Source organism: Eucalyptus grandis, chromosome 9 (genome assembly GCF_016545825.1).
Source record: "Eucalyptus grandis isolate ANBG69807.140 chromosome 9, ASM1654582v1, whole genome shotgun sequence".
Taxonomy (NCBI): domain Eukaryota; kingdom Viridiplantae; phylum Streptophyta; class Magnoliopsida; order Myrtales; family Myrtaceae; genus Eucalyptus; species Eucalyptus grandis.
The window spans coordinates 10,458,628-10,485,903 of NC_052620.1; the positions used below are offsets into that span (position 1 = coordinate 10,458,628).

General features: G+C 39.2%; 2 protein-coding genes across 2 annotated transcripts; one reads left to right on the forward strand and one right to left on the reverse strand.

Annotated features, from left to right (window-relative positions):
• The first annotated feature begins 1,086 nt into the window (after positions 1 to 1,086).
• LOC104418269 (probable mitochondrial adenine nucleotide transporter BTL3) lies at positions 1,087 to 6,319 on the forward strand. The gene is made up of 4 exons (XM_010029553.3): positions 1,087 to 1,871; positions 3,333 to 3,636; positions 4,173 to 4,640; positions 5,958 to 6,319. Exons 1-4 carry the CDS (start codon positions 1,456 to 1,458, stop codon positions 6,030 to 6,032), a joined length of 1,263 nt encoding a protein of 420 aa, XP_010027855.2. The 5' UTR covers positions 1,087 to 1,455; the 3' UTR covers positions 6,033 to 6,319.
• A 732-nt stretch (positions 6,320 to 7,051) lies between these two features.
• LOC104418270 (cyclin-dependent kinase C-1) lies at positions 7,052 to 15,209 on the reverse strand. Its single transcript, XM_010029554.3, is given in 13 exon segments — positions 7,052 to 7,845; positions 7,960 to 8,030; positions 8,727 to 8,784; positions 8,907 to 8,970; positions 8,973 to 9,045; positions 10,691 to 10,808; positions 12,408 to 12,528; positions 12,613 to 12,685; positions 12,764 to 12,873; positions 13,034 to 13,063; positions 13,148 to 13,238; positions 13,390 to 13,471; positions 14,701 to 15,209. Coding segments are annotated over 13 exon segments (1,560 nt in total). The 5' UTR covers positions 14,814 to 15,209; the 3' UTR covers positions 7,052 to 7,289.
• Between the last annotated feature and the right edge of the window lie 12,067 nt (positions 15,210 to 27,276).

The following is a 27,276-nucleotide window of genomic DNA, read 5'->3' on the forward strand; positions in this document are numbered from 1 at the left end:
CATTCAATGCGCTGGTGATTCAATGTACACCTCCAGCAACGAAATTTGACAGATTCAATTTCTTCTTTAATGATCACTGTTTTCAAAGTCAATTCAATAGAGGAATCTGCAACACATTTTCCCATTAATTGTAATCAAAGTGCCAATTCAATGCATTGAATGTTCGTTGATCTAGAAGCAAGATTACCAATGCTAAGCGTTGAACCCCTGGGCCATCTCTCTCTCACACACAATTAATGAATGTAACATCTAAACTTGAATGCTTATTAAGGGAATTAATTTATATGATCTCTCTATAAGGCTCCAAAAACCATATAATGAGGTGGAGAAGGCTCCGCTACTTGCTTTCAAATAGCTCAAACACAGATTTTTATTAATAAGGGATTATGATTCAAATGAACTAATTTGCTAACAAAATCTTTTTATTTCAAGAAATAATTATAAGAAAATAATGTATTCAATGCGCTAGTTATTCAATGTAAACCTCCAGCAATTAAATTTGAAAGATTTAAGATTAATATACATTGAATTTGACGACGTGATAGATTGCCAAAATTCTGGATTGAACCATTTAAAAGCTTTTTAGGATTCGCATAGGGTCGCGTTTTAGTTTGGCATTTCCAAATCACTTTGGCCTTGAACGGACTTTAGTTCAATATTTTCAAAGGGCTTTGAGTCAAAATCAATCATTGAACCACGCTGGACTTCATAAAAAAATTATAGATTTTTTACTTTGCTTTTTCAAACAAATTCCCAAAAAAACTCCAAATGTTTTGCAATCTCATATTCAACTTTACAAACGTTTTCAAGATTAATAAATCTCTAACTAATCTCGATATTAATAATTTCGTAAAAAAACCTAGTGATGATTTTTGGATGCAGCGAAAGTAGGAGAATCTTGAAAAAGAAAAAGTTTGGAGCAAAAAATTAAGATCAAACCTTAAGTCGAGATTTTTTTAAAGGAATTTGGCCCACCTTTTTCTTGTGTAAAATCAAATGGCTTTTCCTCGTTGTCATGAAAATCAGAAACATGCGTCGAAACAAAATAGCCGATTTGTCTGTCCGTATGTTTTTCAGGTGCTTGCTTTGTCATTTTCCCAACGTTTTCGAAAACGAAAAAGCAAAGCAACGAGAATGATGCTTCGATGAAAGCTATGCCGCTCGTGCACCTCCTCCTCCTCCGATCGCTGTCGGGCATCAGATCCGTTGTTCTTTTCCTGTCGCCTTCACATCAGTTTCCGCAGCAACTGCAGCGCCAACTTACGGTGCCAAAGTTTCGATTTTTATTCCCTTTTTTGTTCCATTCCCTCCTCTCTTCCTTCCTCTTGACGCTTCCCCCCCTGGTTCTTGAAATACCCATCCACGGAATACCTGTTGATGGTCCCAAAGCTTCGATTTTCTCGCCACCCACCAACCCAGGAACGCGCCTGAGCCGACCCACTTCGCGTTCCCGCAATGCACGACCGAGATTTTGGGTTCCGGAGCCTGATCAAGACCGAAGGCGCGATCCCTTTTGTCCCCGGCGGCTTGTTTCTTGACGACGCCGTCCTCCCTCCGTGTTTCGTCGCCGCTGTTTGCGGGAAAGGCGGTCCCTTTAAGGATTTGGCGGTGAGTCGTAGGAGGAGGGGGAATTATGGTGGAGTGAGCGCGAGGGGAGGATTTGGGAATGGGGTGTTTCTGTCCGTGAGCCTGTCGGTGAAGGGAAATGATGGGTATGCGTTGGACTCTGCAAAGCTTTTGGGGAACAGTAATGGAGAGAAAGTTGAAGGAGTCGAGGTGGAGGAGAAGGAGAAGGGGAAGGTGACGGGATCGGGTGCTTTGAACACCACGAAGCATCTCTGGTCTGGAGCTGTTGCTGCAATGGTCTCAAGGTCTCTGCTTATTTCTCTCTTTTGGTTTTATTATTTTATTCTGTTTTATTTTGGGGTTGACCAACAACTCTTGCATTTACTGGATATATTTGGTGTGTTTTTTCTTTGAATGATCTTATGTTATAGACAATGCTTCTAAGGTTCTTGGTTCTTTTGTTGGTTGCATTGCTTTGTGTGTATGTGGAGTTGTGTGAATGGAAGAGAGCTAGTTTCATGTTTTAAATCTAGTTTCAAGTTTATTGGATTGTGCTGCATGCAAGAGGAAAATAAGGTGAAGCTTAAGCGGCCTTGAGGGTAGAGAAGTAGGGAAGGAGGCGGTCAGGCACTTGAACCCAAGACCTTTTGCTACTTGCAAAGGGATGGTCACCGATGGACCAAGCTGTTGCCTTTCGGGCTTACTACCTTTTGCAAATAGAGAGGATGTTGCTATTATATTACATTGTAGCTATATGTGGCTCGATTAGTGTAGAGTATAGTCCTAGCCAGCATATTATGTAATCCCAGATAAAACCAAGGTCATTCTATACATTAACTGTGGATATTATTAGCATCCTTCTATTATAAGTTGTTATATATCTTTTGATGTTTCTAGTTAGATTAGGATGGTTGGTTTTGATTATTGCAGTTAGGATCTCTCACCACTTTCTTTGGCTGTGTTCACAAGGTCATGCAAAATATACCATCTGAACAACGACCCTTTAATATGTTCAGATAACTTGACAGGCCATTTTTTGTTGATCTGATCTTCCCTGGTATATAGCTAACTGGATCTAATTGTTTTCTTGCCACTTAGCTGTACATCTTTTGGTCATATTTGGTATTATTGCATCTTGGATTTTTCTCTTGTCGTTTATCACTAAGTTGTTAATATTCATAATGCTTCCATCTCTGTTCTGCTTCGTTCATTCCTTGCAGTTAATACAGATCAAGCGTTACTTCATCTGTACATTGCAAACTTAGAAGTAGCTCAAGAAAAATACGAAATGTGGTCAAGAGACTTCTACTTCTAAACCAACACTTGGCTAAACTGCATTTGAATTGAATCCAACATTGTTTTGAGTTGTGCTCAGTGTGTAGAATTTAATATGTTTTCTTCTATATACCTGTTGTAAAGTTTTAAGGGATTTTACTGTCAAGAAATGATTATGGATTAAAAGATAAACATGTATTAGTCTAATTGGTTTAGCATAAGTTCAAACTTTTTGCTAAGAGAGTACTTAGAAACCTCTTTGTGCCTTCCAAAGAACAGTAAATAGGCAAGTTGCATCATGTAATGGTGGATTTTCCTTTTCAGAAGCAGAGAAGTGCTTTTTCTGCCAATAAATTACCCTTTGTAGAAATTTAAAAAAAAAAAAAAAAAAAGTTGCTGGATGATGCTTAGCTTGTTTTTTTAACTGTTTCCCTGTATCTACTGAGACAAAACCTGCTTGAATTGCATATAAAATGCTATTTTTTTGCCAGAACTGTTGTTGCCCCTCTTGAGAGACTGAAGCTGGAATATGTAGTATGTGGTGAACGAAAGAATCTTTTTGATCTCATCAAGACAATTTCAGCTGCTCAAGGTCTGAAAGGTTTTTGGAAAGGAAATTTTGTCAATATACTTCGTACGGCTCCATTTAAGGCCATCAACTTCTATGCCTATGACACATACAGAAATAAATTGCTGAAATTGTCTGGAAATGAGGAAGCCACGAATTTTGAGAGGTTTGTTGCTGGTGCCGCAGCTGGGATTACTGCTACTTTGCTGTGCTTGCCGATGGACACAGTATGTGCAATTTAGTCTTGTTTTCTCTTTTCACGCCACATAAGGAGCTTTACGTCTGTGGTGTATATTATAAGATAACCCATGCTTTTTTGTAGAGCTGCATCACTAGCTGCATAACTGCAAATTGAAGTATGTTTAAAACAGGATAACTGCATGGACTGAACGAGTCAGCAAAATGTGTACAGCAATGAAACTGTAGCAAAGTTGCTATTGTAGTCATTTGATTGTTTAGCTTCTAAAAGCAAATTAAGAGCCTTAAAGGACATGATCTGCACTTAAATCATGGTCCAAATTTTTTGGACTCCACATAAATCAAGATTGTAAATGTAACATTTGTTATATGTAAAAGTAAAAATAAAGTCTCCATATCATGAGCCTAAGCATGCTCTTCATCTAGTGATTGTTGTGTTAACTGTCCCACACTACAGAATTGAAGCCTTGCATGTTCTTTTGATGTGCTGCTTATACGTCAAATTGGTTCACGTTATCCCTGGATAATATTTCAAAAAGTGATATTTTCCTGTTTTTCCTGTCAGATAAGGACAAAGATGGTGGCACCAGGAGGGGAGGCCTTGGGTGGTATAATTGGCACTTTCAGACACATGATTCAAACTGAAGGATTCTTCTCTCTCTACAAGGGCCTGATGCCTGCAATTGTAGCCATGGCACCTTCAGGCGCTGTTTTCTACGGTGTTTACGATATACTCAAATCAGCTTATCTGCATACACCTGAGGGAAGGAAGAGACTCGAATATATGAAGCAAGAAGGCCAGGAATTGAATGCCATGGAACAACTAGAACTTGGTCCCAGTAGGACCTTGCTTTATGGAGCAATCGCTGGTGCATGTTCTGAAGCAGCTACTTACCCATTTGAAGTAGTGCGGAGACAACTTCAAATGCAATTACGGTCAACAAGATTAAGTCCACTTGCGACTTGCGTCAAGATCGTTGAGCAAGGTGGTGTTCCTGCCCTTTATGCTGGCTTGATTCCCAGTTTACTGCAGGTATGAATTGGATCTTAATACATCAAATTCATTGACTAATGTGCTTGTGTGGAAATTCCTTATGCATATTACATTTAAATATAACCAAAAACGACGAAAAAATGAATAGGAAAAAGAAAGCAGAGAGAGTGTGGTCTGCAATAGGCATTGAACCTCTCCGTTTGTCTGTCATCTATTGAAGTCTATTTTAGATAATGTGGATTGTGAGAGCAGAGAATGACATCAACAATTTCTTTGCCACTTGTAAACTCTGTTGCTCTTTGAGGTTCGTGCTTTATCTTAGACAAGTATTTTAGTCTTTATCAGCAATGAAAGATGACAATTGCATTATAATGCTGTCTTTCTGCATGGCTTCTGTTACTTTCATGTCAATATGTCAATTAGATTTAATTTTTTTGTGTGGAAATTAGTGGTCCTTCTATCACTCTTGTCCGACTTTGGTCCTTGTATTTTATCTCTTGAGAAACGTTGATCCTAAACTAATCTCCAGTCACAATTTTGGGACATATTCCATATTTTCTGTCCGAAAATCATCGGAAAATGCTGTCCAAGTACCGGAGATGCACACGTGACACTGATGTGGAATAACAAAAATTGATAGTGTAGAGGAAATTGCAATAATAGTCTATTGTACTATTGCCCCTGTTCAATTTTTGGTCCCTGTATCCCCCCCTTTTCCTTTTTAGCTGAGTTAGTTGATCTTCAATCATGATTTTTTGGATATTTTGCAAATGATTCTGTCCAAATGTAAACAAAATATGCGGATTAAATGCTAAAGACTAATGGTTGGGTCAAACATGTTGTAACTAGTACAAAACTGGAAACCTCGTAGCAGTTTTGCATGAATGGTCAACACTCGATTATTGCTTTTGATGAATTTGGTCCATGAGGATCCGATGAGATAATTACAACTCTAGGTGAAGGTCATTGTTTCTTATAGTTTTTTCCACCTTGACACGACAGTGTTCTTTGACACTAAAACCAACAAGTTTTATTTGTGTTCATGGAAATAGAAATTTACCTTGATTTCAAGCTAAAAAAATTACTTTAAGAACCAAATATGTCACTAAATAAAGTACGAGGACCCAAATGGAAAATGGACTGTCGGTGCGATTTCTCCTCCAACCTTTTTTTGTTACATTTTTTTTGTTTCATGTCAGCGTCTCGTGTTCATGTCTGACGCTTGATTAGCATTTTCCATTGCAATAATATGGTGACTGTTTTTGTAATTCCCTATTTTTCAAGAAATGTTGACCTGGTATGCTGATAGTCAGTTTGTTAATGTGTCTTTATATTGGGCATCCTTCGCATTTTCAGGTTTTGCCTTCGGCTGCTATAAGTTACTTAGTATATGAGTTCATGAAGATAGTTCTCAAAGTGGAGTCAACATAAAGAGCTCATGAGCTTCCCATCGAGGACATACCTGGGAAAATCTTGAGGATAACATTTAGACTTGTTTCATTGAAAGGTGCTTTCTGGGGTTTCAGAAAGGAAACTGTTTCTTCTTTAGAACTGTCAAAATTCGCCGAAATTTCTATGATCATCCTCAATTTCTTCTGTTTTTGAATGGTAAAATGCTCGCAATGAACTTGAAGCGAAGAGAGGAAAATGTTTATATCATGCTTACTTCCCTTAATTTCTTACATTAGGTTTAACAAAAAAAGCAATTTCAGATTGAACTGTTTGTCAATCTAGTTTTGGTTGATGTGTTGATGTTTATGATGATTAGGAGGTGCCTCGCTGTTGCATTAGGTTTTTCATGGCTTTTACATTTGCAAAGCAAGACCTGTCAGACTTGATATATTTACTAGTCGTATTTGCGCATTTAGCCAGAGATTTAAATGAAGATGTTTAGGAAAATATGTTGAATATGGAAGGTGCTACTCCGTTCATTACGTGCCTGACACCACTTGGATTTTTACAGTAGTTCTCTAATTTTTTTATTTCCTAGTGCAAAAACTCCATCCAACTGCCATTGACCGGGTAATAATCCACTTGAAAGCTGATTATTCACCTACTTAATTACCATTTAGGAGTATGGCATAAAAGGAGAACTTATTATTTAGGATCTAAGTAGTGAGCTTCTACGGTGATTCAATTTGACAGTGTGCCGTTTGTAAACACAGATTCTAAGAGTCCATTTGGTTCGTAGAATCTTCTCTCTTTTGTCGGAAACATGTTCGGTTCTTGCCTATGTAGTTCTCAACTCGAACAACTGTTCCATTGAAATGACAATATTGACAACTACTTTTGAAGCTTTCAACTTGCAATTATCAAAGCAAAAACAGCTTCCCTTGTTGTTCAGAACCGGTTTTCAGTTTGTAACCATATGCGTCCTCGGGTTTATTCAGAAAACTGGACCATGTCTCTTAAACCAAACATGCCCTAAAGCAAATCGAGACTCCAACCGCTCGAATCTCAAGAAATTCATCCTCATGGAATTCATGATTCATACCTACTATAGACATGTGATGCACATGAACTATAATTTCAGTTAAAACTCTTGAACTATGAAACCAAAGATACAGGATATGGTGAAAACCGCAAAAATTTTCGACCATTTTAGAACTTCCCTCGGTACAAAAATCTGAACATCATTCCAACCACATGCTATAGGGTCCAAAGAGCTGATTGAACTAAGACATTTACTCATTGTTGCCAACCGTATTGTTGATTTCTATTGTTACCCATTTGGTTTAAGCTTCTGTTGGACGTAGAACCTCCATACTGGTTACTTTGAGGGAAATTCGAGGGGCCGACCCCATAGCCCCCGGTGGCTCCTGGACCCCCAGCGGGACCAGGAGGCATACTGCCTCCACCATAACTCGGAGGCCGTCCTTGAGTTGGATATGGTCCACCGGCATAACCCCGGACTTGGGTGGCCCCACCCCCGCGATTGGGATTATAGTTTACACCCTGGTTCCCAGCAGGGGGGTACCTGTTCGGGCCACCTGGCGGACCCCGAGGCTTTCCGTAGTGGTGATGGCCTGGCCCAGAAGACATAGCCGACTGTGAGTGGTTCACTGGATGGTTGGGTGCAGACCACTGCGAAGGATGAGATTGGCCCGGATGCTGAATCGGCGGTAGGCGAGAATTCGGCAGAGGATGTGCCAGTTTCTGTCTCTTAGCTGCCTCTTCATTTTGCCGCAGTTGCTGCCTCTTCTTCTTGGTCTGGAACTCATGTGATGATTCATATTTTGGCAAGCTGTGATTAAAAAACGCATATCATATGATCAATATTCAGATTATGCAAATCACAACATCAGTCGGATCTATTTTTCATGATAGGGAATATCCAAGCATTAGTTAACATACAAACCTTCTAGGATCACATGGTAAGGGATCTGTCCAGAAATACTCCGCGTCGAGTGCATCCTTGGCAGATATTCTCTAATATATCAAATGGAAAAGAGAGTGAGGACTATTAATTGTATAGTGGAAGTGACTAATCATGCACAGCGAGTCAGCCAACTTTATTAAATCAAAGCTTAGAGAAGCACAATCAGCAATTTTACATGAGGTAATAAGAGGCATAACCAGGAAAAGAGAAGTAACTGAGACCCAAAACGTGCCAAATTCTGGACTAATCCTAGGGAGAAATTCTAAGAAACCATTGCCTTGCTAAATGAACTTCCCATAGTTAAGAGAATAAGTATTGGTAAAAAAATGTAAATTTCACTTCATGACATGGCACGCAGTCCCTGAGAGATGTTCTTGGATGGACAAATCAACAATTATTAAAACACGTCACTGTACTCTGCCATTGTGCTTTAGTTAACCCAAGCTGATGGAAAAAATGATAAACGAAACAAAAAATATTGAAACTTGAGAATAAACCATCTAAATCTTGGATTAGTTCTTCCATTTAAAAAGTAGTTCTAGTTGATTATGACAAATCCACTCTCAGAAAATCTCCTGTCCTAAAACATAAGCAATTGACAACACTTTCAACTGATATAGTCACGTCCAAGATGCCCATGGCACACATTGGTTTAAGATAAATCAGAAAGCAACCAGTCAATGTGAGCATCGTATGAGCTAATAATTGGGGATAAAAGGAAAAGGTTGCCAGATACAAGCATATACCTGAGCTGGATCAAGAGTCAGCATTTTATCCAACAAATCTAAGGCATGACGGTCAAAGCTGTAAAAATAAAGGGAAGATAACAATTACATGTCGAACTATATGAGGCCAATGAAAAAAATGAGAAGTTAAATATGATCGGTACAGCGACAAATAAACAAATCTAGATTCTGTTTACATACTTTCTGAAAACCTCTCTGATGCGTCTTTTCATGGGCCTCGTTGGCTTAAAATTGTTATACCAGGTATCTTGGAAACCCCAGGCCAGTTGACTTCATCAGGTGATCCGCAAAGCTCAAAGATCTTGTTCAGTTGCTCAGGCTGCAGCAGCATCAATGAAGAATTCAGGAAAACATCTGAATGATTCTCGATTTTTTGCTGTCTATATTTCATTGAAGGAATGCCTCCAGGCATGTGCCAAGTCACCTGATTTAGCTAGTTCTTTCTGCTACGCCCAGTTTCCTACAATTGTCTCTCATCTTTCTTCAGCATTATTTACAAGGGCCAAAAAGGTTTACCCATTCATAAAAGGTTTATACCTTGCCCAAACTAGAGAAAACATGGCCTGTATTCACACACCTAAAATTCTCTTCCTAAACAACAATGTCAATGCTAAAGCCAGTTATAGAACTGAAGGAGAAGGGTTTCTCCTTGGACCTCTGGTTTATCTGGAATTTTGAACACCAAGTGGCATTTTCAAATGGAACTCACTGTTCTTTTCAAAATCTCTCATCTCTCATAATACTGCTCCAAGTTTTATTCAGGATTTATAACCATGCAATCATGGAGTTGTGGCACATAGTTTTCTACAGGATATCAAAATTCTAATAGTTCTGCCACTTAGGCTAACGATTCATTTATTATATTAAAGTTACCTACAAAAGGGTATAACTACTTCTGCTCTTTCTTTAAGTGCTATGCTAGTTGGCCCGAACAATCTGTAGTGGGAACAACTTTTTTGAGTAAATTACACACACAATCTATTTTGACTTTTGGGTGAGTAGTTCCAATTTCTCATTGTCACTAAAATATCTTATGTCCTGGAACTAATTTACTTGATTCACATTTCTCTATGTCATAGAAGCTAGCGTGAAGCTAAACTTCTGCCTTTGGTAGTCTCTTCTCATGATATCTTGCATCAACCAAAAAACAAACGGGCCCACCGTGTGATTGACAGGGATGGTGAGTGTACAACAACCAACAAAAGCAGGACATTTGAAGTAGTAACTACTGAACGAAATAACTTGCTCTCCTTTGAACTCTTGTGGGTCCATATCAAAAGACCTAAAGGCTTTGGTTGATTATTCACACACCATGCCAATTATTAATGTGGCATGTTATAAAACCCAATTCTAAAACATTGACATCATCCATAATGTACAAACAACTTTTCTTTAGTACAATGAACCTACGCTGAAATATAGATCTGTCTTTCACACAAGTTATCCAGATTCCATTCAACCAGAATTGGATTTCAACCCATGCATGTACACCCCACTTTAACTTCTCCAATGTTCAACTTCCAATGACAGTAAAATTTCTTTAGGGACAATTCTACAGTTTAATGTGCACAATTTCCCAATCCCTCCAAGAAAAAGAAAATCTGTTCCAAGGATCATATGCTTATTCTAGCAAGAATACAAACAAGGACATGGGAGTCCATTGAACTACTTCCTAATTCCCTATCCCATTTACCAACTGCCCTAAGATTAGTAGCCCCTTCCACCATAAGGTCAACTACCCTAAAATATATTTTTCATCAATATTAAGATGACATTCACCTACAAAATTCTCTTCTCAAGACCATCTTTCCAACTTCTAGTATGTTTAACACAATTTATGCATAAAAAAATGATTTATCTTGTCATAATTCACCTTGAGTCCAGATGAATACCAGTGGTAGAAGAACAAGAAGATCATTCCTCAATGTTGTCATTAAAGATGACATGAAGGTAGGATGCATTACCTCATTTTTTCCAGTCAAAATGGCTTTCCCAAATAGAAGTTCCCCAAAGATGCAACCCACAGACCACATGTCAACAGCTGGGCCATATTTTGTGGCTCCAAGGAGCAACTCTGGAGGCCTGTAGTCATATTAGATAAAAGTTAAACCAGAAAAGAATCCCTAATCCCTTCAGAGTTATCCCTTTGGTTTTTCAAAATCAAATCCATTTACCCAGCAAATTCTGGACAACTTGCATGCAAAAGAATTCATGTTATCTAGCCCCTTCTAAAGAAGACCTTATAACTGATAGATATATTAACTAGAGATAAACCATTCGAGGGAAAAAAAGAATATTAATCAATCATTCGATTAACATTACTAAGAGGCATGAAACTAATCATCCTTTTCCTGCGTCCATGTATAGCAAGGCTTTGCCTGGATTCCAACCAGGCATTTCCTTGTGATTTTGGACAAAGAAGCATCCGTTGTCACCACTGAAATTATTAAAATAAGATTTTTCCTTCTGTAAGATGAATAATGTTGTATTGTAACGATATAATACACCTGGCGGTGCCAGTTGAAGAATTTTCATAGCGCAAAAGAGCAAAACTATGACAGGCTAGGGCAGATGAAAAGGAAAATTTAACTCACAGGTCATGCAGCAAAACAGACCGCATTTATTACTTAAGATGATGTAAGACCAGACAATATTGATGAGCAACCCATAGATTGTGTTCAACTGACTCAAGGGTCTTAACCTTGTGGTCATGGGTTTGAACCACAAAGTACGTGGCATCATTATACACTTGAAATTCATGCAGCAAAGTGCACTGCTCCTCGACTCTAATTATGTGCATGACAAGAAGGATGACTCTCCCAATTGTACAGCAAGATGAACTAGCATATACCAGTGACAACAGGAATGATCCAGTTACTGAGCCCTATGAGACTATAATGCCCAGAATATATTACAGACAGTTCACTGCAATTTCCAGGCAATTTTTGCCTGAATGCATTTCCTAGAGTTTTTTTTGTCTGCCCTACTCTAACTCTCAACTCTCTCAGACTTTTGCTCTACCTCTTTGCAGAGTGTAGGAGTTGAACCCCGCGTCTAAAACTAAATGTCCCCACATATCAGCCCTCCCAAGAAGGTGGGAAATCAAACTCCTCACCTCCCCTTCCCATGGTTTTTTTTTTTTTTTTTTTTTTTGGGGAGGTGCTAGAAGCATGGTCTATAGGTAAACATCCTAGAAAGATTATGAAGTATGGAAATATGAGCAAAAAGTGGGACATGCACATGAATAAAGCTCATTGAACAGGTGATATCACATATTGCTAAAGTATTCCTAGCCAAAAAGTGATTAGAACTTTCAGATTTAGTGTAATTTCCTCTCTCTCATCATGAAGATAATCATTTGTCCTTTTGATGAATGAATAACATAAACAACAGTAGGGCTTAAAAAGGCAACAACGTAGGTATGATCAGCCTGAGGGCAGATAGAACATGGATACCAGAAAGAGGTGAATGTTCAATAATTGATGGGGGAAGACATCTCAAATAGTCACGAATCAAGAATAAACCTATTCTAGATATCATATTCTCTCTTTCTAAGATATGAAACTTTTGGCTAAACGGTGGAAGTTTTTGCTACTTGTTAAGTCGATAGGGATCTAGGGTGCATGCACAACCATTGGCCAGTCAAATTTACTGCTCAAAAACAAAAACTGAAAATATTACCTGTACCACAAAGTGATAACACGATTAGTAAGATTTCCTACGTGGTCATTGGAAAAAGATCTTGCAAGTCCAAAATCTGCTAGCTTCAACCTTCCCTCATTATCTATTAAAAGATTGGAACCTGCAAGAAGAGATGTGACTTACAATCCAGCCACATAAGATTTATCAACCACAAGAGAAAATGCAATTAGAAACTCATGGTGACCTTTTATATCCCGATGAAGCACTTGGTTGACATGACAATAGTGTAAGCCAGTTAGCAACTGCTTCATATAACACTGAAATAAAAACTTTATCAGAAAATTGGAATATTATTTTACTAGTAATCTTCCTTCAACTATCAAAAGTCATTACACCTTAATCTGTGGAATTGTAAATCTGAGTCCAGGACGATCAGCAAGGCCTGTCAAGTCATGGTCCATGTACTCAAAAACCATGTAGATGCTGCCCTTATACTTGTTGCCATCTACATTCCCAAAAGCAGTAGTTAGATATCAGAAAATGCTCTGTCTTGTGATAATCCAGCTAGCCAATAAACCCAGGAACAAAATAGCATCAAGTATTTTAAAAGAAGAAAAGCCCAAAATCTGTCATAGTAGGAAAGCATAGCATGTAGCTCTACCAACCTGCCTTTTTCTGTTCAACAGTCTCAGGACCTGGAAAGAAGCAAAAGAAACTCAATCCTGTCACAATTTGACTACAGCATCGCAAAGATCAAGAACTTTAGAAGCTAATCATACCAGGAGATGTTACAATTTCTTTAAGCTTGATAACATTCTCATGTTGAAGCTTCTTCAATATTTTAATTTCTCGAATTGCTGTTATAGGAAACTGCAGGAGAAAATGAAATAATAAATCTGACAAGTTACTGGTAGATACTTGACATACAGTAAATAGACTGACACCCAACAGTGGATAATCTTCCTTTTCTATATAGCAATAAGCTATTGAAGAAGAGGAAAAGGAGGATGCATACACATACCCCTTCTTTTTCATTATCCATGCGTATCTTCTTCAGAGCAACAATTTCGCTGGAGCTTATTTCTCTGGCCATGAACACTTGACTGCAGATAATATGAGTGGACTAATGTGAATGATTGAAGAAATAAAAAAATCCAGCAAGCAAGTAGGATATGTTGTCAGCCAAATATTCCCACTTTGAAATTCAAAGCGGAAGAAGTTACAAAAGGAAAAAAGAAGAAGATCTGTGCTGCAAAGCAATGTAAACATAACAGAATCTGCAATAACTGGTTAGATAACTAATTTCTTGACATCTACACTACTAAATAGTGAGATATTGTCAGTTCAAAGGATAAATTACTTGCGGTGGTCCTTTCCATTGAAAGATACAAAAACTTGAACGTGAATTTTTCCTGCGGTACAAAAACTTCTAAAGAAGAACCCTGCTTGTATATGTGAAGCACACACAGTGAAGATCCAAGTATATTTTAATTAGTTTCGCGCAAGCTGGTTTTTTGGCTTCATTCTGCTTCTTTATTTTAATCCCCAGATATATTAGAATTCCATTACTTTCACAAATGAACTTATTGATGTCACAATGTCATTTCTGTTTATCACTCCACGAAAATCGTCAGATACCATATTTCATGACTTTTCTTGTGAAAGCTGCCTCTATCAAGAGACCGAACAAACAACGAAACAAGAAACAAGTCATTCACTTTCTTCATTCCATCATTTTTCTATTTTGATGGTGGAATGCTGCAGGACAAGTACCTCTACTTCAGCCATCATAGCCAATAAGCATTCAGACAACCCAATTCCCACAAAATCGATATTTCAACCATGCTTCCCCTCCAAACGATAAAGTTGCGAGATCATGAGCAGGTAACCTAGCTTCCCAATCCCTCGACTATTCTGGCCATGTCGATAGAAAATTGAGCAACTGGGTCAACATTAAACCCCCTTCATCCCTTACCTCGCTACTCTAAACCAACAAATTGGTCGACACACAGGCCAACCGAACAACGAGTTCGAATTCATATCAGAATTTACAGTTTGGATTGATGTCAGGTCCTATCCTCTGCCGTTATTCAAGCCCCATCTACTATTATGCATCCTACCAGTTTCCCGAGAGACTGCACACACGCATAATTCAACCCAAAAGGGTCAAAAGCGAAAAAGAAATCAACACGACCGCAACTCACTCTCAGAGGCCAAAAAGCAAAACATGGGTCGTCGCGTATTCTCCAACTCAGCGCATATACGCCAGTTTCTAGACCAACAAATCCTCAGAAAAAAAAAAAAAACAACCCATATAGAAACAAGGACGAACCCATAAGTGCCTTCGCCAATCTGCTCCAATTTCTCGAAGCAGTCGACGCTCCGGGAGCCCCACGACGGCGGCGACTCCTCTATGTTCAGCTGCCCTGGCGCTGCCACCGCCATCGCCTCCCTTGTCTTCCTCTCCCTTCCTCCCTCCCTCCCTCGTCTCCCTCTCTCTAGAACAGGAAGAGTGTTTCGAAAGAAAGGAGTGCCGCCTCTCGCCGAGTCACGCGCGGAGCAGGGGCGTGCTTGCTTGGCGTGAGAGGTTTCTCTCTGTAATCAGCGGCGGCGGAGGGGAGTCGTCCCGGTCTTCTTCTCCTGTCGCGTTTCCTTCGGAGGGCAGAACGGGTCGGGTTCGGGTCGGGTCCAGGACCCGCCCCGGATCTTTGTTTTCCCTGGAGCGGTGGTGCCTCGGAGGTTACTTTCCCCAAACGAGGCTGCCGGAACAGATGCCGATGAGCGACGACGACAAAGCCACAGCTCTTTTGGTCCGAATCTACATTCCGAACGGCGTCGACTTGCCCCGTCCTTGCCCCTTTCGTGTGCGGACTGATGAGATGAAAATTTTCATCAACAAAAGTGTCCATAAAGTTCTTAATTTATTATTATATAATGTTCGATTCAATTATAAAATTTTTGATTATGTCAATTTAATCTTGATGGTTTGCCAAATTTAGTCCAAAATCTTTTAATGAATTATTAATATAGTCATTCCGGTTAATTTTAATTTGAAATTACTAATGTCATAATCTAGTCGTTATTGATTGTTTTACGTAATGCAATCGATACGACGTGAATGATTTTCATAAAAAACTTTTTCAATTTTTTATTTTATTTTATTTTCTTCCTTCTTTTCTTCTTCATTGAGACAACAAGGCCGTTGGCCCTTAGGGAAGGGCCGGCAAATCCTATTGGCCATTGGGTGAGGGTAGCCCTCACTCAAATCAGGCGTGGGATCCAAAGAGGACCCTGTTTTACACCTAATCTGGCAAGACAAGGGTGTCGGAGCCTTTGTTGTGGCTCGTGCTAGCCTAGGGAGAGCCACAATCCTTGCTTGGCTCTCGTCTAGGGGCTGGTAGGGGTCATTGGCCCTTGCCAAGCAACTAGCGGTCTGTTCAATGAAGAAGAAAAGAAAAGAGTAAAAAGTTAAAAAATGATTTGAGACCCCAAGAAAAGTAGTCGGCAAACCTCATTCCCGGCACCTAAAAAATCTTAGGACCTGTGGCCCAACACTTGGAGCTAGACTTATGAACTCAACCTAGGATCTTGGCACTTGAATTTTAGACTCTAGACCTCGAATCTTGGATCCCGACGCATGGGACATCGACGCTCGATTCGCAACATCAGCGAGCAAACCCGAGCGAGCTGGGCCTAGAGGCCTGGCCTCGAAGTTTGCAAACTTGGGCCTTGACTTGTCACGGTTCACGGATTTGCACTTTTTGCTCAACACAGCACAACACAACACCTAATTTCTTTTTTTTCTTTTCTATTTTAAACGCTTGCATTTGGCATATGACTCCATGAATTAGGACTCAAGGCTGACCTCGAGAGTGGAACAAATTCACAATGATTCAATGACTATGGCGTCATAGAAAACAATCGGTTGAATAATAAAATCAATCAAACAAGAAAATAAACTGATGCTAAATTTATGTCATTCGTCAGTGTGACCTACATTTGTAGAGAGAGCAATCCAACAACAAATTCACAATGGTTCAATCACAATAATTTGTTGTGGCCTACAAGATGATGTTGCAGAAAACAAACGATCAAACAATAAAATCGGCTGAACAAGAAAATAAATCGAAAGCTAAATTTACATGATTCGATTAGTGTGGCTTACAATAATATGAAAAGCAATATAAAATTTATCTATAAATTAAATGACAATAGAGATTATAATTATAATCCATATGTTAAGCGATGAATCCTTAGTGACAAATGAGACATAATCATCGCTTTTTATGATACCATTAGCGATTATAGCAATATTATTATATGACTCAATACTAATTCACTTAACCTTTCCGTTTTTCAACTTTAGGCATTTCCCTCTAAAATAACCTCTCTTGCTACAACTCTCAAACAACACCACAAGTCCTACGGTGACCATATTTGTTTAGATTGAAAGGACTTTGGCTAACATAAGTACTATGTTTTCCTCTTCCCTCCCCTAATTAAGTAGGACGCATAGGTTCACTAAATTCTCTCTCACGGATGTTCTCACTCAAAATCAAATTGCGAATCTTATCAAATGTCAAGTTTTTGATTTGGAGGATTTACCAATAGTAGTAATGATAGTATTCTAACTACTAGGCAATAGGGATAATAAAATCAAGGCATATACCTCATCTTCAAAGTCAATCTTAATTGAACTCATTTGACTAATGACTACATTGAAATTCATTGATGTGTTTAACAATTGACGAACCTTTGTTCATCCTTTAAGTGAAATAGATATCACATCAAGTGACCTTGTTGATCACATAAGGCTCCTCGTATATGTTTGATAAGGCCCCATAATGTTCTTCACTTTCACAATGTTAACACGACATTACAAGCAAACATTAGCCGAACAACTTCCAATGCTTGTTTGTCCAGCAATTCCTAATCAACTTTCTTTATCGACTCTAGCTTCTTCCTACACAGGAATAAGTGCAGATTTCTCTAATAAAGATAATCATAAGTCTGCATCTTCTTACACTAAAATCTTTCTAATCAAATCAATTGATTATACTTCACCTTTTTATGTTGCCATTGATTCACTTTAACTTACTCAAAGCCTGGTTTTGATATCAAATGTTGCAAAAAACAAGTGATCGAACCATAAAATTGATAGTAAAAAAACGAATACTAGATTTATGTGGTTTAGTTGATGTGGCCTACATCCATGGGGAGAGTAGCATAAGATTCCAATAAAAATCAAGCGATATAATAGAGATTACAATCACACTCAAGTCACTAAAATAATTTCTACATTTCTCAGCTCCCAATTATACCCAATAACTTAAATAATGTTTAACCTTCGCAATTCTTTACGAAATAATCTATTAGTCTCACAAAGGAATTAAGAAATTTTACCAAAAATATTATTGGCTGTCCTATCAAATTGCTTCAAAATCTAATCTACAAAGAAATCGTCTCTTATATACTATTCAAGAAGAAGACACTTGCTATTTATAGACAAGAATTAATTTTAAAACAATAAGCGCCTTTTCAGGAAACTAGTCAAACTAGGAAGCCTACTCAAATTAATAAAATTTCTTTTCAGGCTCAAGTTAAACGACATTACTATAGCAATCAACCATTCAAGATATCTATGTTTTGTTTACTCTAATAATCAATTCTTAAATGCTTTAGTATCCCCGAATTATTATTAATTAAGATAATAATCTCCGAACAGTTTTTCTCTGACATCATTGAGTTATTTCTTGTTTTTCGACACTTAAAACCTAAAATCTAGATATCCACAAATTTGAAATTGTAACATCTACTAAAGCATAAGTCCAATTCCTCAAATATTCATTAGCATCCATTAATTACATTCACATCTTGAAATTCGACCCCGTTTCGATAAAGTGAAATGGGCGTTTCGTCGACGTGCCTATGGCCCTTTTTTTCTCTCGAGTGATCACTCACGAGTTAACTAACCTATTGGGTGAAGCCATTAATGGATGTATCTGCAGTAAAATCCCTAAAAGCTACTCAATTTGTTGGATTGACTAAAATCACGTCGATCGATTTTTAACCACGAAATTGAACTCGATTTTGGGAATCGAATTTTAAGCGTGTCATAATTCTTATTTTTAGGATCCTGTCTCATCGTCCGTCAAATTGTTGACGAGTCCGAAATTTCAAGAAAGAAATTATCGTGAGGAAAAATCGAAGATCAAAAGAAATTAGAAAGGAAAGAGAAAAGAAAAATAAGAATAATGTTATTATTTTATTCCTTTTCTCTCTCTCTCTTTTCTCTCTTTTCTCTCTTTCTCTCCCCCTTCGTGCGAGCACCCCACCGAACACCCCTTGGCCAATTTCAATTTGGCTTCTCCCTCTCCCTTTGACCATTCAACCCTATCTCTTCTCTCTCTTATCTCTTCTTCTCTCTCCTCTCTCTTCTCTCCCACTTTCCCCCCACGTGACCGAAAGCCCCCCGGCGTCCCTCTCGGCCTCTGCCGGCCTCCCCTCGCCGCCCTAGCCGCCGGACAAGCTTCGTCCAGCCAAGAAGAGTGGCTGGAAAATGGGTTTCCAGCCCTGTTCAAGGCCCGTTTTTGGCCGTTTCCGGGCCCCGAACTCGAGCCATGCTTTGGGAAGAATTGTTCCTCGCGTCGCCCCCGTCGGATTGATCCGATTTGCGCGCGATTTGGTGAGTAATCTCACTAATCTCGGATTAGTTGGCTAATTATGCTTAAGGTTGGTTTAGTTTTAATTAATTATGTTTAGGTTGTTAGATTAGAATAAATTAGCAATTATTAGTCAATTGTGATGCGATTTAGATAAATTGATTGCGCAATTAGCAAGTAGACGTGGTCTACTAATTATTGGAAGTGCCTCGGGATTTTTCCCGACCCTTAGTGGGCTCCAATTAGGCTTTTCGGGCCTAAGGGGATTTTTGGTATTTAAATATTAATTTTCGGAATTAAATTAAATAATTATTTATTTTCCGAAAATTCAACTGGGATGGCCTGAGACTGGAATATTATGCTGATGACTGTGGTGAAGTCTGTTTATTTAATGAGCACCAATTTGAGCTAAATTGGATTTATTATAATTAATTATTAATTCTCGAAATTAATTAATTAATTAATTAATTAATTTCCGGAAATTAACTCAGATGGCCCATGGCCGAATTTTTATGCTGATGATCGTGGTGCAGCCCGTTTATTTAATTGGCTTTATTTTGGGCTAAATCAGATTTATTGTAATTAATTATTAATTTTCGAAATTAATTAATTAATTATTTATTTTTCGGAAATTAAGACTGAGGTGGCCGATGACCGAAATCTTGTGCTGATCGTTGTGGCGCGGTCCGTTTATTTAATTGAGCTGCAATTTGTATGGAATTGATTTAATTATGAATTTTTATGAGTTATTCATATTGACTTGATGGTTAATTATTTGATTGAGCAATCGTTGGGTATTGGTTATCACCTGAAAGGAAATACGTGGGCTCGGTGAATCGGAATATCACTTGGAGAATGCAGGTGTATTCAGTGGTTGAATATGTCATATTTGCGAAGAGGTTGCCTTAGAGAATGCTCGTAAATTGTTGAAAGTTGATCATGCCTGTGTGGCAATAGTTGATCATGCCTGCGTGGCCGTATTTCTGTGTATCGAGTATCGGTTGCCAGTGATAAAGGTATTGTGGTAGACTACCGATCATACTAGAAATTGTGGAAATGAAAGTGAGTATGTAAGATGTATGCTGACCTGATGACTTGGCATGTCATCTAGAAATTTGGTCATGTGTATCATGGCTCGATGATCGGTTCCATCACCTCAGAGAATGCACGTGGCTCGATGATAAATAATATCGCCTCGGAGAATGCACGTGGCTTGGTGATTGGTTTTATCAGTTGAGACTGTATAGCAATGACTAGAATGACCTAGAGATGGTCCGGCTGACATATAATCGACTAGGTCGATTGATCATGATTTGATCTGATGTTGTGAAATGACGGATTGAATGGAAATGACCGTGAGTGGTCTTGTTGGCTTGTAATCGACTAGGTCAATTTGATCGATGCTTCGATCTGTGATTTGATTGATTGTGCATTGAGATATTTGAAGTATTTGTATATAACCTTGAATTGCAGGTTGAGACTGATGACAAGGTATGTCTTCTGCCCTGTGCGTGTATAGGTAGCCTATAGTATAATGGTTTACTAATTGGGCTTAGTGGGGTAGAACTCGCTGAGACGTAGTCTCATCCTGGTTTGGGGAAAACATTTCAGGACCCCGATGAGAAGCTGAGGAGGAGGAATCTGAGTGGGAGAACTCTAAGGTGAAATCTGAGGAGAAGAATTTTGGAAGAAGAAGATAATCCCGAGAGGGGCCTTGAGTACGACCCGGATGGATTGAGATTCCATCTTCTTTTGAGATCTTCATTTTGATGTGAATAGAGATAGAGTAAAAAGTTGTGAAGTACTCTGGTTTGCGTTTTGTATAAAAGTTTGGTTATAAGTTTCAATATGAAAATATGGCCCTGCTTTTCTATCCCATCGTTTTATTGGCTGGGGATTTTAACTGCTTCCGCATGTGCTTAATAAATGAAAGGGTCGGCAATACTAGTCCTGGGATATCGCATTATAAAATCAACCAAGTGAGAAGGATGTGTGCGTGCCCGAGGATCGGGGCGTGACATACATAGTCTAACATATATGATATCATCTGCTCTAAAATTTGTGTAAATAAACTCTTATGCAATCTTTAAAAAAAATAAAATCTTATAACTATTTTTATGTTCTTACTAACTCCTCAAGTAGTGGTCATCAATAATGTCATTTTAAAATTAACCCATTCTAGAATTATTTACTCTTAATGCACCTAAGACATGGTATAAGATTTATATAGGGAAATGACACGAATGGTTCCTAAACTTTGGCTCAATATGAGATGTGGTTCTTTAACTTTTAATTTATTCAATGCGATGCTTGAATTTTAATTCAATGTGCAATGTGGTCCCTGAACTTTCAATTTGTTTGATGTGATCTCAGAACATATACCAAGTTCTAGGGACCACATCGAAAAAAATTAATAGTTCAAGGATTACATTATATATTAGGCCAAACTTCAAGAATCACATTGAATAAATTAAAAGTTCAAGACTCAAATTGCCAATTGAGCCAAAGTTCTGGGATCATTATTGTCATTATTTTATTTATATACCAAAAGAGAGATTGCAGATACTTCCTATAGTAACAGTAACATAAAAATATACTCCCTCGTATTCCTTACTGCTCCTTAAGATCACCGAGGAAAGAAATTGTCTACTGTGCATAAATTTCAAAGAAGAATATTAGAGGCGAACCAGTAATAAACGAACTTGCTGTGTGGCATTGGTCAAATAAATATTGGAAAGCTCATTCTTAACTTGAGAGGACTTTAGTGAAATAGTAAATGGACTGTTACTCGAGAATGGCTTCTTCAACTTAACTTTCAGCTACAATTGGTTCGGAAGATGCGGGCAGTTGATGGCGCCGATGATATGTGGATCTGTGGCGGGGACAGCTGTCGGGTATGCTGGTCGGTACGGGGGAGGAGAGGATGGGTTGGGTTGCCTTCGCAACAGAGTGACTGTTGGGAATAATGAATTTCTTAAAACAGATTCGATACTCAATCGAACCTTAAAACAAATACAGAAGACGAGCCTAGGAATCACATGTATCATTGATCAAAGATACACCATGAAATTGAGCGTATCTTGTTTTTCATAGATTAAACACCAATGTTGAAATTCAAGGAAGAATCTTGATCCCGTTCTACCGAGGAGCGTACTGTTGCTATTAGGAGGAGAAAACTTTGAACGTGAGTGTATTGTTCTTACGTTTCTGCTTATTGGAGAGAGAGAGTTTCTTATTCTAAAAAAGATGTATGTACTTCCAAAAGGTACATTCTCTTTTTCTTTTCTTAAAAACCTTATTCAAAAGACGTAACTTTCAACGTAAAACATTTCTCCAAAAAACATAACCCCTCGTATCTAAACAACGTAGCTTTTCACATTGCAACCGTTCCTCTATGGGCCCTTATCTTGCGGGCCGGGCTTTTAGGCCCAACATGGGCGGACGGGCCTACTTAGGCCCATCAACACATAGATAAACCCATTAGTGACCAAGTTCTGCAACCTAGTGTCGGTTTCCGTTGTGTTCCCATATTTGGCCTTCTTCTGCTACTTGGCTCTTAACATCCCACCTCCCAACTAGCTCTCATCTCGTCCCCTTTTTTTTTTTGGTCGAAAATACGTTGATTCTTCATTTAACTCAGAAAGTTCAGAGTACTTACATCAAGAACATCAGCGCATATTAAATCAAACAAAGCTGTAGGGGGATTAATTACCCAATTACTAGGGAGGGAGTTCTCGCGTTGGGCTTTTGCAATCCAGTCCGTGGGCTTGTTGGCCTCTCTACTGCAATGGGCTAAGGAAAGGCCTGGAAATCTTTTAATTTTCCTTTGATCTGGTCCACAGTCGGCAACAGCTCCCAACTCACTTCTTCTTCGAACAGAACCCCCCGCACGAGTGTTAAACAATCTGAATGTACTTCCCATCTTCTGTTTCATCGTGTTTCGATGCAGTCCCAGGTTTTCTGTGTCATGTCGTATGCGGGGAAGAGGGATATTGACTCTTGGTTTCTTCTGCTGATCTTTTTTCGTCTTCCACCAGGGATCGCACTAAGTATGTATGAGCGGGATAGCGGACCCAAGGCTATGGAGCCTTCTTTAGAGATGTATACATATTTTCTCACTTTGAGATGGAGGGAACATTAAGTCTATTGTCCTATATGTGATCATTCTTCTGAACGGGTAAGTATTATCTCTTGTATACTCACACCAGATAATTAACCGCTTCAGTTATCGCACTTGCAATCCAAAGATGGTTTATATTGTCCAAAATTCACTGAAAATTTGCTTCCAGAAACGTTGCTAGCAAATCGTCATAGGTCCATGTGTAATTCATCTGCAAATGGATAATTGATCTAATCAATCATAGACATATAGATCGTCCTGTGTCGTTCATAACGGACATGGAAACTATTTTTTCACAGGGTGGTCGACAGGATAAAAGCTTATCGTAAAATGATTCGCGATTACCCTTTTCTTGGCCACAGTCACGGGTTCTCTTTTCTCTAAGCATGCACGCCTCTTTTGCAGCTACCTAACAGAACTAAAGTCTCGTTGCTTTGACAATTATTTCTGCGCTAGTGCTATGCAATTGGAGAAATGAAGTCTAATTCAGTGTTGATGCACCCCCTCAAATCACAAACCTGAACTCCTACTTCAAGCATTTCTCTCTCTCTTTCCATTTATAAGCTATTTAACACATCTCTTGCAAACTTTAATTCAAACACTTCCGTTAAAAATTCAGCTGCACTTGTGTAGCCACACGCGAAAATATCTCTGTGCTTTCCAGAAATGAAAATTTCAGAAGGGGATGAGAGTTACAACTGAAAAGCAATGCATTCGTCTTCTTTTGATGATATTCTTATTGATTGATGATCATATTATTGGTCCACGACATGTAATTCAACTGGTCCCCATCGAAAAGTGCAAGATGCAAGCCAAGTGAACAAAGTCAATCAGCATACAGAAATAAGAACCCTTCTTAGTGGCAGAGTCATTGACTTTTGCCCCGGAGGGCATCTGTTACTAGTTGTCTCCATTGCGTTTGGATCGTGTAGGTACACCAAAAAAGGAAAGAAAGAATTTGAAGGACAAGCGGAATGAGAGACCGTGTGCCTGGAATTCTCTCGCTAAAAGAAGAATGTTTAAAAGAGAATTCAACTCTAATCAAGAATCCAATTTTGAAACAAGAACCTTTTGTATTGGATATTGTGCTGCTTTTGATGGATAAACGTCAGAAACATTCCATGTGGAGGTATGGTGAAGTTCAGGAACAGATACCAATAAATCCAGTCCCGAGGATAAGAGTTGTGGGTATGGAGAATCAAATTATCTCTGAGTTCAAGCTAAAAGCTGCATGGCTAGCTTTGCTTTTCGGACCAAAACATTACCCTTCTTCCGGAAAATGTCAATTTTATATTTTATCCGCTCGCATCTAGAGTAGGCACATTCATCCAGTTCTTGCTAAGAAATGAAGAACCTCATAATTTAATCGTCTTATTCAATCTGCATAAAAAGGACCTCATTTAATCCTCTTAATCAGGATAATATGAAAAAAATCATCTGATAAAGTTCACTGCCAAGCAGGGTTTTGGTCCATGAAATGCAATGAAATCCAGAATTGCACGAAGCATACTTATGACTGAAATGCAACTAAAGCCCGGGAATATTGACTTCAACCCAAGTTGCTGCGAGCACAATTTAATAAATTAAAGTTGATGAATACCTGATTAAGAGTTATCCATCGATATCTTCTCATAAATTTTTGACGGGCTCTTTTGTGCAATTCAGCGTACATTACACGCTTGTAAGCCCTCTTCATATAAACTAATGATTTTTTTAGGGTGGGGAGCTTAATTATACAATGAGAGTGATAACTATTATTACACGCTTTCCCAAAAGAGTAGGACGAATTAAAAAGAGAAAATTTGTATGAGGCAAACTTACTGGGAAAAGTATCAAAAAAAGTCTTAAACTTTTTGCATTGGTACCAATTTAGTCTTAAATTTTCAATCGGACGAATTTAGTCCTAAACCTTTTCACATTTGTACCAATTCAGTCCATCCGGCTAATTTAAGTCCGAAATTGCCGACGTGGTAGCCAACGATCTTATGTGGCACCACAAATTTTATAATTTTTAATATTTTTTACAGATTTTTTAAATTATTTTTCCTTTTTTTTTCTCTATTCTTTGTTTTTTTTCTTTTTCCTTTCTCCTTACCCTTTGGCTAGTGAGGTCACTGGCTGACCATTGCCGGCCATAGGATGGTCGACGTGAGGGCCCCCGCGCCCACGTTGGCCATAATGAGGACGTTGGCCCCCGCCCAAATCTAGGCGAGGGCGCAAAGGCCCACACTTGTGGTAGGTGAGAGCCACGGCACCTCAGGCGAGGCCGTTGTGGCCCTCACCTAGATCTGGGCGAGGGCCACCGAACCCTCGTCTGTCATGAGAGAGGGTCATTGTGCCCTCGCTTGTGGCCGACGAGGGCGTAGAGGCCCTCACCTAGATTTGGGCGGGGGCCGATGCCCTCGCTTGTGGCCGATGAGGGTGCGGCGGCCCTCGCTAGTGGGCGGTGAGGGCATGGGGGCCTTTGCCTTGACTAGCCTGTGGCCGGCGGTGGTCGGCCGATGATGGTCGGCCGGCGACCTCACCAGCCAAGGGGTAAGGAGAAAGGAAAAACAAAAAACAAAAAGAAAAGAGAAAAAAAAAAGGAAAAAAAGAAAATAATTTAAAAATTTGAAAAAAAATAAAAAGTTATAAAATCTATCCATGTGGAGTCACATAAGACCGCCAGCAGCCACTTTGCCATTTTGATTTTCTGACTCTATTTTTCGATTAAATGAGTTGGGTTTTCATCAAAGCGCCTATAGTTCTTTTCTTTGAGCTGATTACTCACGAGATAACTAGTCTATCAGGTGAAGCCGTTAATAAATCTAAACGCAATAGATTTGAGAATTCGATTGCTTGACTGTGCTAATCTACAATGATCATTACGACACTGTCAAAATTGATCAGAGACCGGATATAGGTTGATTTGACAAAGGTATATGATTAGAGTGTGGGTGATTCCACTTAATTGCAAATTTCTATCGAATGACACTAAATCGATTTTTCTGTTATTTCTGTACCATGTGCTCGTATTTGAAATCTCGAGATTTTCATAATAACCGAGAGTCGCCAATGTGTTGAAAATGTACAATGTGGCTAAAAAATAATTGATTACAGGTCAAATGCGCTAAAAATTCTTAAAAGCTACCCGGTATGTTAGGTTACACCAAAATCGTGTTAAGTTGAAATTAACCTCGAAATTGAACCCGATTTCAGAAATTGAAAGTTTTGGCATGTCACTTTTATTTTAGAACGTTGACTCATCCTCTGAAGATTTTTCAATAAACTCGGGTTTTCGGCGAAAATTCATGATTTGGTGTTTTTAGACCGGGAAAATTAGAGGACCCCTTTTTAGCGCACTTTTGGCCGTCAAGTTGGTTCAATTGATGAGGAAAAATCATGGGATGGATGTGGACACCTTGGTTGAAATTTTGGGCTTCAATTGGATTAATTGGAAAATGAATTGAGTTGAATTTGGTGGGGAAATGTCACAAATATCGTAGCTAGGAGGTGCAGCAACATTTTGGACCATTTGAGAGGCTTGTTTGGGAAGCTTGAGGGAGGAAGGTGGCTGAGGATGATGGCTATGGATCGTGGGGGCAAGTGATGAGTATTTTAGATATTTCTAGTTGACTTTTGAAGCATTTTGGCTCCCCTTTTAGCTGAGCCTTCTTCTTCTTCTTCTTCAGCCTTACTTTCTCCATTATTGGAGTGTTTGAACTCAAGAAAAAGTAGAGAGATCAGCCTTGCACCATTGACTGCCCCTCTCGCCGCCCAAACGTCGCTCGAGCTGTCGTCGAAGCCTTGCTCCTGTCGTCCCGCCCGCGTGCTTGTTCGCGCCTAGTCGCCATTCCCGTGAGCCCAAGCCATCATCTTGAGCCTCCGACCAGCCAGCTGAAGCTCCTTTGCCGTCCATCCAAGCCGCCGGAGCCACTGCTAGGAGCCGTTGAAGCCGCTACCGTCTCGCTTTGCTGTTTCCTCTGCCGTTTGACCGCTCAATCATCCCCTGTAACCCAAGAGTAGAATTGAACCTCACAGTCCAGCTGTGAGCTTCGTGGGCCTTTTTCGGGCCCGTCTGAACTTTGTTTGGTGTCGCCACAGGCTTATGTTTCGCCTGCCTTCGTGTTGCCGTCGCCGTGAACTC

Coding starts and splice junctions, on each gene's coding strand:
- LOC104418269 (XM_010029553.3), top strand. CDS start 1,456: ATGCACGACCGAGATTTTGGGTTCCGGAGCCTGATCAAGACCGAAGGC. Junction 3,637..4,172: donor TGTGCTTGCCGATGGACACA/GTATGTGCAATT, acceptor TTTTCCTGTCAG/ATAAGGACAAAGATGGTGGC. Junction 4,641..5,957: donor TGATTCCCAGTTTACTGCAG/GTATGAATTGGA, acceptor TCGCATTTTCAG/GTTTTGCCTTCGGCTGCTAT.